The following is a 15,444-nucleotide window of genomic DNA, read 5'->3' as shown; positions in this document are numbered from 1 at the left end:
AAATGATGAAAAGTAGGGTCCCCAGAACTGAGCCTTGCGGTATTCAGTATTTGATTCTTCCGAAATTGGACTTTTCGTGATTGAACATAACAACTTGGAGACGATCATGAAAATATAACTCTAAAAATGACAATTCTACTCCTCCGATCCAGTATTGGCACAACTTTTCCAGGATAATATCATGTGAAACACAGTGGAAGGCCTCAGACTGATTCAGTATGCTGAAGCTGAAGCCCTTCGACTTAATTATTTACTACCAATAAAAGGATTTTCAAATTGTGAAATGGTTTCGATTTTGATTAGGAACCGTAAAAAAATGTTGGAAGAAGAATATACCAAATTTTTCGAACGCATTATAAACTTCAGTATCTGCGGGTCCACGAGAGATAATTCTCGAACGTGAATCCAGTGTCACAGTAAACAATCACGACGCACATAACAAGATTAATGAGCGTACCCACATCCAAGATCCGCTTCGGTCGATTTGTTTGCGATATTTTTACCACTCCATTAGTTTATGTGCATTTAAAAATATCTCACCTTTCCGAAGACGGATGAATCACCGTAAACGCCAATCACGTACTTGAAAGATTTGCGGAGAAATTACAGAAATATGGGCGAGCCGGTGTACCACGAGGACATATTTGTCGCCATTTACGGCTGAGGTAATGACAGCATCCAATTTGAATTTGATATTGAACTGGATAGACCGGTTGTTGGAAACAAAATTGCCCGGAGATGTTACTAGAACTTAACAATTGTTATTGAAGAGGAGAGAGACAAGAAAATGTTTGGTTTCGTTTGAAAAACAATGAAGAATGAAAGAGATGTTGACTTAAAGCTAACCAGATTCCCGTTGCTTTCAGAATCTCAGTAGGTTCACGTAAAGGCCACATCTGGCCACTGCCCTTCTACACATCATGAATGTAAGGCGTTGAAAACACTTCATCATAATTTCCTTTCAAACTCGGATTATTCGTCTCTGAGTTTTCACTCTTAAAAAAATTTCAAGGGTGTAAAAAAAAAGGAGCGTGTTGATGACAGGCAGTTGATATTGATGAAATTGAAGTCGAGAGTTCCACAAAGTTCCATTCTGGGTCTATTGCTGTTCACTGTATACACGTGTCTTGATTAATGTTTTATTCATTTGTATGCGGACGACACATACATTTACTACAGCTTTGTTCCTTCTGAAAGAAATATAACCAGTACAAAACACAGTACTAAACACAGAAAAAATTCCCAGAAAACATTTTGAGAAAGAAAAATATAGTCAAATCAGAATATAAGCTAGTGGATTGATAAAAATATATAGAGTCCTACCATAAAAATAAAAATAAAAATTCACATGTCACATTTTCTAAAAAACATTGGTTAAATACAATATAAATGTAATATAAACAAAATAACATATCTACATGAATATATGAACATATATATATATATATATATATATATATATATATATATATATATATATATATCTGAAGTTTTCACGGATAGGACTATGCTGAACTGGTTTTTCCGGGTATTTGATCCGTGTATGTGATATTATCTCTAATTTCACCGACGTTTCGACAAAATCTCATTTGTCATTATCTAGGTGTGCTGTTACGTGTTCAGAAATTTGTTGACCCTGCTCAACTCACTTCTTACTATACTGGTAAAATGGTATTCGATACGTGGACACTCTATCTCTGAACACGGAGGAATTCTCGAAAAAAGTTATCGCTCCGTATTTTTTAGATGGGCATCCCACTGGAAGAAAATATGTGGAATTTCTTCGGCATATTTGTTCCATATGGAACGCCGTCCATATGGAACAAGACTTAGTATGTAGCTACAACAAAACAGGGCACCACCACATTTCAAAACTGAGGTACGGGAATACCTCAACAATCATTTCAATCAAAAATTGATAGGTAGGGCTGGGGGCCTGTGGCGTGGCCATCCAGCTCACCTGACCTGACCACAATGGATTTTTTATGGAAGTATATCAAATGGATTGTCTACCAAACTCCTCCAATATCTATAAAGGACATGAAACTAAGAATCACCAGAGCTTTCAAGGAAATCCCAAAGGATATGCTGGAACGTGTAGAGAATTCGTTTGAAAAAATACTGACATGTGTTGCAGAAAATAATCGCCAAATTGAACATCTTCTGGGCTCTTCTTTTCAATAAAAAATGTAGGCGTTATTGTTCATACTGAAAAAAATGTTGAGCAACTGAATGTAAATAACAACAATTAATAAAACTGGGTATAATTTGAAAAAAAGTCTGTTCGTGGTCTGCAAAGTAAATAATCTTCGATAATTCCAGAAATAGATGTGATTCTCCTAAAATTTAATAAAATGGTTGACCTTGTGCCGATAAATAACACATTCAATCTAATATACTAAACGGACAGGATTGAATCTATTACTTCTTGTGTACCAGTTGAATTGTGACACCTGATCTAACATGTCTTTTGTGCCACGAATCAGAAGAACTGTTATCAATGCCAAGCAGGAACCCGCAAACGGAAATACCTAGGTGCTGTTTTCTTTAATATTTTAGACACACTTTTGCATAATTCACTAACCGTTTCGGTCTACCAGTAAGTCTGCAAAATAATTAATGTTGCCTTCTGCGAAGAATAAACAAGATAATTATCACAAATGAGGAGTTTGACAAACAATAATTTATCAGAAAGCTGGTTCTTCACTATTTTCGGATGGTAAAAATAATAACGTGGTTTTTCGATTAGATTATATGTTATTAATATATTGGTATGTTTTGGGTTTTCTCGATTACTGGTTTACTCAGAAATACACACAAATGTTTGAATAACGTTGAGTTAGTTCACAAACTCACCCATTTGAAACAATGCTTTTCAGTGCAATATAATATTTTTAAAATAAAATCATTAATGAAACTTCGTTAAATATATACACTGTAACATCTCTACGTACCGTTCTTGGTGACCACTTTCCGTGAAAGTATCTATAGAAGAGAGACAAATTTCCAACCTTTCTTCGATGTTCCAGGCTATCAAGGTTGCAAATTATAAACAAGCTGATCATATTAACCATTATGATGACAATTGAAACAAATATTAATTTCAATATAAATATATTCTCTCAGAGGACCTCGAATAAATCGATAGTGCATTAAAAAATATATATTCAAACATATGTACAAAATAAATATCGACTACATATCAGCTAGAAACTCTCTTGCTTTCTTCATCGCTGGCTTCTGTTTCTCTATGTGGCGAATCCGATAAAATGTTGAGTCCAGGATGTGTTTCGATCATATGCCTCGACTTCAGATGCCTTTCTAAATCTCTCCGTCTGACCAAAATTTTCCCACATAAATCACACCTGAAAATAGTGATTCAGATATTCAGAAATGATTATCAAGGAAAATACAGGTCACAAAATGATAGAAAAATACTAAATTTTATTCGTCACAGAAATACCTTTTTGTTAGGATGCGATGCAAATATTAGAAATTGGATCTTATGAACTGGAGATACGCAATATATTCAAATATACAGGGGTGTACAAAAGTCCGAAATGAAATTAATATCTTTATAACCTGTATTTTAGGAAATAAAACGCTGAAACACGTCAGTTGATTTCACGTTGTACGCATTTTTTGGCAATAAAATGAATTTTGTTTTTCAACCCCTTAGCTGCAACCCTCCCCAACTTTTTTTTTCAGACACAAACCTATGTCGTGTATGGGCTCATTGAAAAGCTCGTAAAAATGGAATCCGACCATACCCTTTATTTTTTCACTCATGCGGTTACCACAAAATGATAAAAAACTCTTTTGAAACCAAAAAAGTTAGAAATACCTACTTAGTGCTATCTATTGCACTATTGAACTATTGTCTTGACTGAGTTTTAAAATTGTGGCATTTCTGGGTGAAATTGAAAATATGTATGTTTAGTTTATTAATTGGGTACCTTGAAAGTGTTCTTTTTTAATTTGCTAAACAAAAATGGTATTGTTAGAGAGGCAGCGTATCGAAGTTTTGATATTGTTGGGATGTGGGGATAGAATGCGAAGTCAAAGTGAGGTGTGTACTTCATTTAATGTAAAATATCCAGAAAATCACATTTCCCAGGCTACTGTATGTAAAATTTTACACAAATTTGAAGAACATGGTACAGTGAAGGACTTGCACAGAAGTGGCCGGCCACATGTTTTAGACGAAGATCAAAAATTGGACATTGCCGTATCTCAGCAGGAAGATCCACATTTGTCAACGGTTTCTTCAGCCCAAAACAATCCTGCGTATAGACGTACGATTAGGAGGTTTTTGAAAACAGAAAAACACCACCCATATGAGGTATGTCTTGTCCAAGAGCTCTTGGAAGATGACTATGACAGGCGTTTGCAATTTTGTGAGGAAATAATGAGGCGATGTGACCAGAATAATGGATTTCCACTCAACATACTCTTTTTGGACGAAGCTACTTTTTATTTACATGGAGTAGTTAACAGGCACAACTATCGATTCTGGAATCAGGAAAATCCACACTGGATATGCGAAGCTCGTACGCAGCGTCCTCAGAAAGTAAATGTATGAGCAGGCATCATCAACAACAAAATATTAGAGCCATACCTTTTTTAAGGAAACCTTACATCTGCACGCTACTTAGACTTTTTACGCTTTGAATTAATCCTTGATTTAGCTGTTATGTTCCCCAATGAAGCAGATCCAAATATCCCCACTGAAACACTTTGGTTTCAACAGGACGGCGCTCCCCCACATTTTGGTATTAATATCAGAGATTATCTCGATGGCATATTTGCAGGACGCTGGATTGGAAGACGTGATACAATGTAATGGCCGCTAAGATCCCCAGACTTAACGCCATTAGATTATTTTTATTGGGGATATATGAAAGACAAGGTTTATCAAAATAGGCCGGCTAATATTGAAGATCTAAAAAGCAGAATTAGAGTGGAATCACATATCATACCGGCTGAGGCTATTCGGAATTCCGTAGACGGGTTTTACCATCGCCTAGGAGCCTGCCAAGTAGAGGATAGAAGCCAATTTCAGCATCTGTTACGTTAATTCACCCATAGATAGCACTAAGTTAGGTATTTGTAACTTTTCAAAAGAGTTTTTTCTCATTTCGTTGTAACCACAAAAAAAAAATAAAGGGTATAGTCAGAATCCATTTTACGAGCTTTTCAATGAGCCCATACACGACATAGGTTTGCATTTGAAAGAAAAAAGTTGGGGAGGGTTGTAGCTAAGGGTTGAAAAAAAAATCATTTTATTGGCAAAAAATGCGTACAACGTGAAATCCACTGACGTGTTTCAGCGTTTCTTTCCTAAAATACTGGTTAAAAAGATATTAATTTTATTTAACTAGCTTTCACCCGCGGCTTCGCTCGCATTTATGACAATAAATAAGTCTCAGTACAATAAGAATGAAATAATATGAGAAATATATTTTTATGCTTGGCTGGGATTATCAATTTTTTAAAATTATTACCTAACCTAACCTAACCGAGCCTAACCTAACCCAACCTAGCCTAACCTAACCTAACCTAACCGAGTCTAACCTAACCCAACCTAACCTAACCTAACCTAACCGAGCCTAACGTAACCCAACCTAGCCTAACCTAACCTAACCTAACCTATATTTTTTTGACAAACACTTTTTTTATCTCACATAATTTTGTTTAAGTATCCTATGTTACTTCTAATACCTCCAAGAACATGTGTACAAAATGTTATGATGTTCGGTTGAGTAGTTTTCGCGTGAAATCATGACAAACATACTTACATTCGCATTTATAATATTATTAATCAATTAATTAATAGTATTAATTGATGATTTTCTAAAATATTTTTCTACTATTGATTTATTTTCATTTTTTTCCTGCTTTTCCCTCCTATCCACGAATATATTCATTGATTCGTTAGTTTTCTTATTACTATTCATTACTATCAAAATTTTAACAATGTAGACTCAGTTAGGCTGGTACTCTTAGTATGAAAACTTGTAAATATTATCATGAATAGTGTTAGTGACTATCACTGGATAAATGGTCAATATATTCATTATTTCATTGACTGGAAAAAGTGTGGAAAATAGGTATTTTCATGAAAAGTACCAAAAGTTTACTGTCAAAAAAGTTAGGGTAATTTGAAGTAAATAATGACAGCTTCTGAATGTTACAGGGAAATTAATACGAAGTTATTATTTCTCGCGTCAAAAATAACCCTTGGTACTAAATTTCATGCAAATAAATTATTTTTTGCAAAAGTCATTTTTGAAAAACGAACAAAAAAATCAACTTCAACACTCTGTATCTCCGAAACGAAGCATTTCCGGATACTAGTTCGTATAGACTTTCGTTCTCAAATATTTCAATGTACTTATGTCACACCCTGTATATAATAGATATTAACTTCTCGAGTATAACCCTAACAAATAATAAAAATCCTTGTTTTTGAGAACAGAAGTTGAACAAAATCATCACACTCACTTGTAAGGTGTATTCCCCTCTGCATGTAGCCTAACATGCTTATTGAGATTGCTGGGGTCTCCGAAAGGTCGGCTGCAGAACTTGCATCTCAACGGTTTATAACCAGTGTGTGTCCTTATATGAATTTTCAATCCATATTTCCTCGAGTAACACTTCCCACAGTAGAGGCAGATATGGCCCTGTCTGGATTTCCCCAAACTGCTCACCAACGTCTCGATTTGGGCCTCATCGTTGTAAACAGGTTGCTGAAGATGTAAGCAAGGGTCGTAACACATAGGTACGATCGTTGAGGGAGGTGTGAGGTGCGGCTGGGGAAGCGGAAAGTCTGTTTCTTCCTTTTTGAAGGGTTTGAACGCTGAAGGTTCGTATGGTCTGAAAATTAAACAAACATCATCATAAATTAACAGCATCGATGATTGGAGTATGAAATTGTCTATCGATCAATATTCACACAGTAGAATGAATATTCATATTCTCTGTAAAATCATATAAAACAACGTACTTCAATAACGAATTGGGCAAAAAACAACAGATGTAGTAGAAAAACTGGTGAACTTTCTTTGTTTTCAGCTAATTTTACAAAAGTGAACTTCAGCTATAGTACAACTCAGTCAACTTCCAAAAGACTGAGCACAACATATTCAATAGGAGTGAAATTCGAGAAATAGTATGACTTACACAACCCTTCATGCAACCATTCGAATAGTAGCGTCTATTCTTGAAACAAATCTACCATACTCCCCAGTTCTTTCACCAAACGACCTCCATTTTGTCAAGCACTTCGATAGCTTTCTCACCAGTAGAACCTTCGCCAATCAAGATCAGACAAAAGCGGCCAATATTAATTTGCATGGATAGATTACAAATATTTCGACCAATTCAACCAATTCACTTTTCGAATTTATCACGTACAGACAGACAGACATACAGAAAAAGTGATACAATAGAAATGAAAATCGAACTCGAATCAATTATTTGTTTGAAGGTGATTGACAATGTTTCGTGATGAATTTCACTAGTTCGGACTTCATCAAGACTCTATTAGACCGTGCTTTTGGGCTCTGTAATACAAAGGAAGGTCTCGAGAAGGAACTAGACATCATCAAAAACGATCTTCAGCGGAATGGATACTCCAAAGCGATGGTAGAAAAGACTTTGGCTAAAAGACAGCAGGAGCCTCGTAAGGAAGAGAAGCCGTCACAACCAGTGCTTGCACTTCCCTACATCAGAGGATTATCGGAGAGGATAAGAAGAATTGGTTCCAAGTACAACATTAGAACCTGTTTCAGATCCGGTAACACTATCCGTAGCAGCCTCACGAAAACCAGGCCCCCAAACGCGGACTGCGATTCCAAGAATTGCATTTACCGGATACCCTGTGAGTGCGGAAAATCCTATATTGGTGAAACTAAGAGGCCATTGAATGTTCGCATTGCCGAGCACAAGAAGCACACACAGCGAGGAGAAACCAGCAAATCAGGAATAGCAGACCATGTTTGGACCCATCAACACAACATCGAGTGGTCCCAAGCTGAGATCTTGTACAGAGAGGAACATTGGTTCAGGAGAAAATTTAAGGAAGCCGCATACATGTTGTCCAACAACGTATTCAGCCAGGCCAGCGTAGATATACGAAACATATGGAAACCCATCATCAAACGGAAAATGACCAACTCCCGCCAAATCGGTCATCTCTCACGGAATCAGTGAAGCGGAAAATGGAAAGTAGAGAAAGTGAAAGTATTTCAACGACCTATAAAATAGTCATCTCTCGGAGGAATCAGTCCAGTCATCACCCGAAGACGATTGTAGATACCAACAATCGAAACGTCGTGAACTAACGTGACTTGGAATCTCTACACTTTTTTATTTTTTATTATTTTCTTTTTGCATTCCTTTAATTTTTTTTTTATTTATTCAATTATTATATTTTTACTTGTAGGTTACTTCACTATCATTTCATTTCAGATTTATTGTTGCTTAATATAATTGTTATTTTCAACTATTCTTTTTTAATTATTCTTTTTTACTTGTTTCAGGGATTTCAAATCATTTTATATAGTAGACAATAGAAGTTCGAACTAGTGAAATTCGAATCAATTAGTCTATTATCCTTTAGTAATATAAAGTACGAATAATGTTTCATTCAAATCAGTAGAGCGAAAGTTTCAAAAAATTTGGAAAACTCTGAAGTGATAATAGAGAGATGGGCATTTGATGGAGAGTTATGAAATTGAATACTCAACAACTTTTCCCTGAGATATTTTCAGAAATGTCTGCAATCCAGGATAGCACTTGACAACACCTACAATTTGTTAATGAATTTATTCATTGTATATCGCCTTTTTGCTGAAAATTCCCCATTTTTCACCAACTCCTCGTGCTTTTCTATCGATTAAGACTTCTTAGGAAGATTCCCAGTCATCCAAATATAAACTCGAACATAACGAATTTTGAAACACATCAATACCGAGTTCCTAAACCCCAGGCAATCGCTATGACCCCAAATATATCAGTTCGCCATAAATATCCATAATTACCTGTAAAGCCTATTTTCAGCAAGGTTTGCGTTAGTGACGGTCAAGTCCATGGCTGTTTTTTGCTTGACAATTTGTTGGCCAGCGGACAGTTGGAAGTTGAATATCTCCTCTCTAGGGACACTGTAACTGGTTTCATGCATGGCAGTAGAAAGTCTTCTCCACAGGGTTGAAATAGCCAGTTTTCCACAACCAAGGGTCATGTGGAGCTTAAGTGGGTTGGGAGACTCGTAAAGAGCTGAACAACGGGTGCAAACATATTTCTTCTGACCTGGTGTTATGAAAAAGGATTATATTCTACAAGCTATTTTTGAACAATCATATATATAAATTTTCAAGAAGATTCGCCTAGGTGTGAGAAATCGTTGATGGAATATCCAATAAACAGCAGTTCATGAGTATGAGAAATAATATCAGTCACTCTAGAAATTAAACGCATGGGATTCCACAGGAACCAGTGTTGGGACCTTCATTATTTTTAATATACAGTGTCATCCCCAAAGTACGTACCGTGTGGGAAACATTTTTATTAAGGGTTTTTCAACAAAAAGTTATTCTTGATAAAAGTGAGATGTTATTCATAAAAGTTGTTTAGCATTGAAAAATACATCTAGATTTGAAGTCATGGCCATCTAAGTGGAGTTTAATTTTTTTTAGCCGTTTTTTTTTTATTGGGGACTACGAAAAACAAACTTTTTTGGAGATTCAACTTAAAACACTTATTTTGGACAAGAAAATCTTCAGGAAATCAATGTTCTGTATTTTATTTGTGCATGTTTTAGGGGATGCACAAACTTCTACCAAGAATAACTTTCTGTCAAAAAACCCTTAATAAAAAAGTTTCCCATGTGGTTTGTACTTTGGGGATGACACTGTACATCAATTCTATTCCATTGTTTCTGGATTTCAACTGGTTCATTCGAATCGAAATCCTTCAGTTAATTATTTAGTACCAGTACCATGATTGCGACATGAGCATCAAATCATCAAATTGTTGTAACATTATTTAGAGAACAGGCAATGATGCACTTGAATGTATTTCAACGAATCAAAAATCACCCACCTTGTATATTCGCAGGTGTCAAAAAAACGATCTGCAACATAGCAAGTATATCCTCCGAGAACCATAACAGCAGCTCCTGTCCAGCTTCTATTGGTCTCACAGCTTGGAGAATGAGTTTAGGATTCTGCGAGCTCTTGAAGGCATTGATGTTTGGTCTCTGGTATGCCGGATGCAACTTCAGTTGTACGTTGTAGGAATGGCAATCATCTGAAAGTCGCAAAGCTCTAACCCAGTGAGTAGTTTGGCTCCAGACTTGTTGGAACTGTTCTTCTAGGTCGATTATTCCTTTCAGAGAGGTTCTCACTGAAACCTGAAGATTATTATGATCAATTCATCGAATGCCATCTAAAACTTTGACACGAGGAGGTTGACAATTCTTAATTTCCAACGATATCACAAACAAATTAACGTTCATCAGAATAGGTTTCATGTATTTATTATTGTATAAAGCTGAGGGGACTTTCAAACGTCCAATATGGTTACAAAATTTGATAAACTACAACTCACGATTTTATCTCCACAAACTTTATTTGAAAAATATATCACGAAATCTAAAATAGTTCCAAGAAAATCAACTTCTTTTGATAATTTTATGTCATTCACAGTGACTAAATTACAACAGAAATCCCTCCTGACAAAAGTTTTCATTATCACTGACTTAGATTTATTTAAAATCAGTTTGTTACGTTGACACCAACTACTGAATTCGTCAATAAATAAATTAATTTTCATTGATAATTCATTCTCTTTTTTTCCAGAAACAGTGATTGTAATATCGTCAGCGTATATAGTTATGTAACAATCTGATATGAGTTCAGGCGAGTCATTGATAAAAGTCAAGAATAACAATGGACCCAGAACAGTTCCTTGTGGAACACCTAGTTTCACATCATAAGGGACTGATGTAATTCCATTACATTTAAACACCAAACTGCGGTTTTCCATGTACGATTCTATCCAACACAACACATTATTGGGAAAGCCCATTACTAGTAATTTTTTCAATAGGAATTTGGAAGAAACAGTATCGAATGCTTTTGATGGGTCTGAAAAAAGTGAAAAAAAACAGGTTATTATTATCCACTTGTGCATAAATATGTATCTTCGTGAATACTCTTTGAGAAAAAACAATATTTTATATATTTTTAACATTTTATGTATTTATAAACATGACACTTTGTCGACGAATTGTTTTACATTTTAGACAATAAAGATCTATCTATCTATATTTTTCCAAGTTTCATTTCTGATTCTATTCATTTCTATAATTGTGCTCTGTTCGTACTTATTTATGTTATAGATAGTTCTGAACTGTTGTTTTTTTTCTGCTATAAACATTGTACGTCTCTTTGAAAAATGAATCGATACTATTACCACTTTTAAATTGGTCACTATTCACTTTCAATGAGATAAACAAGATTGATATTCTTCAAGACATGGGATATGATAATATAAATAACAAATTATTCAGAATATTTCATTTAATTATGATAATTATAATAATATCTTCTTAATTATCTTCAAATACATTTCAGACAAATTAATCAGTTACAATTTAATTATTGTGTAAAGACTAAAGGCGAGTTCAGTTTGCAGAAGTTATAATTTTTTATATAATTTATTAGCAAACTGTTCCACTAACGAAAGTAAACATTTCAATGAATAGTATTTTTAATTACTGAACCAGCAAATACGAGCAAAAACTACGTCAACATGATCGTACAAAAGATCTATATTTATTCAAAAACAAAATATACCTGTTGTACATCAGGTTGCCCCAAAAGCATCGCAGGTTCAATAGGTACTGTCATAGATCCTTGCGGAATACTAGTTACAGCAGTCACTCGTCCTGGCACCAAAAGTTCAGAAGAACCTGTCACGAAACTGGAAATATTACCGGAAGAAACACTGCTGCAACCATTAACTTTTGCGTGAAAATTCGCGGGAAACATGTTTGAAAACTCACAAAAGTCACAATTCTAATATTATTGACGTTTCTATGGCAGTGATTTACAACATCAGCAGGTGACTCAGATCAAATTCTTTGCGGATACTCGAATTTTTGCCTGTGAAATTTTTTGATCAGTGTTTTGCACTTGTTCGTATCTTTGTGGTTAGGTCAGAAGTTGAAATTGAACTAAGAATTTTGTGGTTTCGCATCCATTACTACCACCCACCACCCTACACCCTAGGTGGTTATCAGGATATACCCGTATATCAACATCATCCCTCTTATGATGGACCGTTTCTGATTTGTAACAGGGGTGTACTCGCCCTTATTGGATAGTGACATATTGAATGAGTAGTAGAGAAATATTTCATTCTGGAAAATAGTTGATGGAAGTGAAACTGGGGTTTGTTTGTCATAGAATTACTTCCAATTCAATGACATTTTTACTCAACCTGCAAAGGTCTCTTAATGGGAAACCCACTTAGTCCTGTTCTATCAGAGATTTTCATGGACGATTTGGAGCTAACAGCTACCATGGAACTATCATCTACAGAGTAGAGCAAAAAGAGCATATGTGGCTTATGAGCAATGTTGGAGGACAGAGGGACGCGCATAGGGTTTTTCACCCTGTGTGGTCTCCTGGAGTTACCCTGCAATAATAAGACCTATGTTAACGTACGGAGCCATTCCATGGGGACCGAAAGTTCTACAAGCAACGGCCATCCTAAAATTATATTAAATACAGCGACTGGCTTGTTTAAACATCACAGTTGCCATGAGAACAACACCAACCGCGGCAATGGAATTAATTACTGGTCTGACCCCTCTGGACCCGTAGGTTAAGGAGATTGCGTTAATGGTCTTGGTACAATTGCGCACGGCTGGTGTAAACCTCAAAGTAGGAATGAGTCAATTGAGGCTGAGCTCAATTGAGGCAACCTCTGCTGCAGGGAACCAGTGATGCAATTGGACCCAGGTTTGTGTTTAATAAACCCTACAAAATACAAATAAAACAGAACACAGGGTCAGATGCTACAAATGCAATATGCATATACCTATACAGACGGCTCAAAACACTCTAAAAAACGTGTATGATGAAATTCTTGTAAAACTACTGAAATTCACTGCGCAAGAACTTTCAAAACCCTCAACATTGATTGTCAACATGATGCTTAGTAATGGCATATTTCCCAATAAATTGAAAATTGCTCACATAAAAGCAATTTTTAAAAAAGGTGATAGAAATCAAATTGAAAACTATAGACCAATAGCTCTACTATCGACCATTAGTAAAATATTCGAAAAAGTCCTATATAATCGCCTTATAGCCTCTCTAGAAAAGTTTGAGTTATTGAGTGACACCCAAACTAGCTTCCAAAGAGGCAAATCTACTACACGAGCGATTTATCGAGCCTTGTGCAAAGTGCTAAATAGTCAAAATGAAAGAAAACACACTTTAATGATTTGTCTAGATCTGTCAAAAGCTTTTGACAGTGTCGACCATAATATACTAATAGGCAAGCTTAATGTTTATGGAATCGGGGGAATCTCAGCCGATTTAATAAAATCATACTTGCAAAATAGAACACGAAGAGTTGTTGAAAAATACCACCTCACTAACGAAAACATACAGTCAGATGAATTAACAATCTTGAGAGGAGTTCCGCAAGGATCAATCTTAGGGTCGTTGCTATATATTCTGTATATCAAAGAGCTAGCAAATGCTATTGATTTCAATAGTGTGCAGTTTGCAGATGACACAAGTGTAGTAATCAAGGAACATAGTATTGAAGTGTATTTGAAGCACTGAATACATTGGAAGATTGGTTCACACGTAAACACACATAAACAGACAACGTGTTACTACAGAGCTAGTACTGGAGTGCACATAAACACACATAAACAGACAACGTGTTACTACAGAGCTAGTACTGGAGTGCACATAAACACACATAAACAGACAACGTGTTACTACAGAGCTAGTACTGGAGTGCACATACACACATAAACAGACAACGTGTTACTACAGAGCTAGTACTGGAGTGCCACCAAGACTTAGCCAAAGCCTCGGTAGATAATAACATTATCCTGAGGTGGGTTAAAGGGCAGGACAGGAGTAAAGGTAATCGCATTATCGACTCTTCAGCCAAGGAAGAGGCTGGACTATGAATTTAAGGACCCAGTGGTTTCTAAAACCTGATGACTTCGACAATTGCGGAACTAGTCAAATGTTACACCCATGTTACACCCATCCTTAAAGAGATGGAATGGAATCAAAGGATGTAATTTTGCCAGGATCACCCTACGCTTAACAGTAGGATTTCTTACTGGCCTCTGTCAACTAAGGAAACACCTCCATAATATGGGGCTAATGAACACACCTCTATGCAGGATGTGTCAACAAGAAGATGAAACTGTCAGGCATGTCCTATGCGAGAGTGTCCGGAGTTATCGTCAATGAGAAAGTGTGTATTCGGCGAGTCTTGGCCTACACCTGCCGATATAAAGGACATGTCTCCTAGTGATCTGTCTACCTAAAAATAATTTTTGTAGACTTTATACCAAATTATAGCTTTCAACAGTTTACTGAGAAAAGTTGTTTCAGTAGAATCTTCGAAACAGAATATTATAGTCGTTTATCATGGTTATCTTTTCTCTTTTCTTATGGTATAGTTCATTCGTCCAGTTACGAATTGAAGAAGTTTGTAATGTGTTGTAGTGCCATTATTTTATTGAGCTTCTAATATTCTTCAAACCAACATTCATTTTCTATCGTCAGCATCTAATGGACCTAAAAATGATTCTTTCAGAAGTTCATGAATGAAAACAATTTTGTTTTTTAGTTTTTGAAAGCGCCTCATCGAAATTTCAACAAATTCCAGGTCTTACCACCACTAATTCCTACAACTTCGGTCCTGCATTTTGTGTGCAAGTGTGTGAGTTCTATCAGGTTGCAAAATAAACTTTATTCTTAATTCGCCCCGCCCTATGTTAATGTAGATTTAATGCTGGCTACATACACTTGTTATATGGGATATGAAAAAGAGGGTGGGACGTTGGGGTGGCTTTTGTTGATTGCGGATTATATTACAACTTACTCTTACATTTCATTATTTCATTAACTTTTCGCTGCCTATTTTGCAGCGACATAGTTTTGTAATTTTCTGGAAATCAGTGTCAACTCCGAAATATGTCAAAAAATGCAGTGAAGCAAAACATTTTTGGTGAACATTTTAGCCGTAAATTAATTTTACTATTCAAGTAATATACTACTACAGCATGAAATATGCATTTATAGAACTGAGAAAATGAATATTTCCATTGGAATTCAAAACTATTATGTAAATTGTAAATAAGGTCAGGTTAAGAAAGAGGTTAGGTTTGTTTAT

The 15,444-nt window shown here is 35.7% G+C and overlaps 1 protein-coding gene across 1 annotated transcript; it reads right to left on the bottom strand.

Annotated features, from left to right (window-relative positions):
• Positions 1-3,150: 3,150 nt before the first annotated feature.
• Positions 3,151-12,107, bottom strand: Prdm13 (PR/SET domain 13). The gene is made up of 5 exons (XM_074174716.1): positions 11,862-12,107; positions 10,105-10,414; positions 9,045-9,312; positions 6,505-6,876; positions 3,151-3,365 (listed from the first exon to the last, which is right to left on the bottom strand). The coding sequence occupies exons 1-5, from the start codon at positions 12,054-12,056 to the stop codon at positions 3,203-3,205; spliced, it is 1,308 nt and encodes a 435-aa protein (XP_074030817.1). The 5' UTR covers positions 12,057-12,107; the 3' UTR covers positions 3,151-3,202.
• Between the last annotated feature and the right edge of the window lie 3,337 nt (positions 12,108-15,444).

This window comes from Leptinotarsa decemlineata, unplaced genomic scaffold (assembly GCF_025532065.1).
Source record: "Leptinotarsa decemlineata unplaced genomic scaffold, Ldec_3_MD MMD2_tig00000882_RagTag_RagTag, whole genome shotgun sequence".
In the NCBI taxonomy this organism is placed as follows: Eukaryota; Metazoa; Arthropoda; class Insecta; order Coleoptera; family Chrysomelidae; genus Leptinotarsa; species Leptinotarsa decemlineata.
Note: the sequence above shows the minus strand (reverse complement) of the source record. Positions and strands in the feature narration are given on the sequence as shown.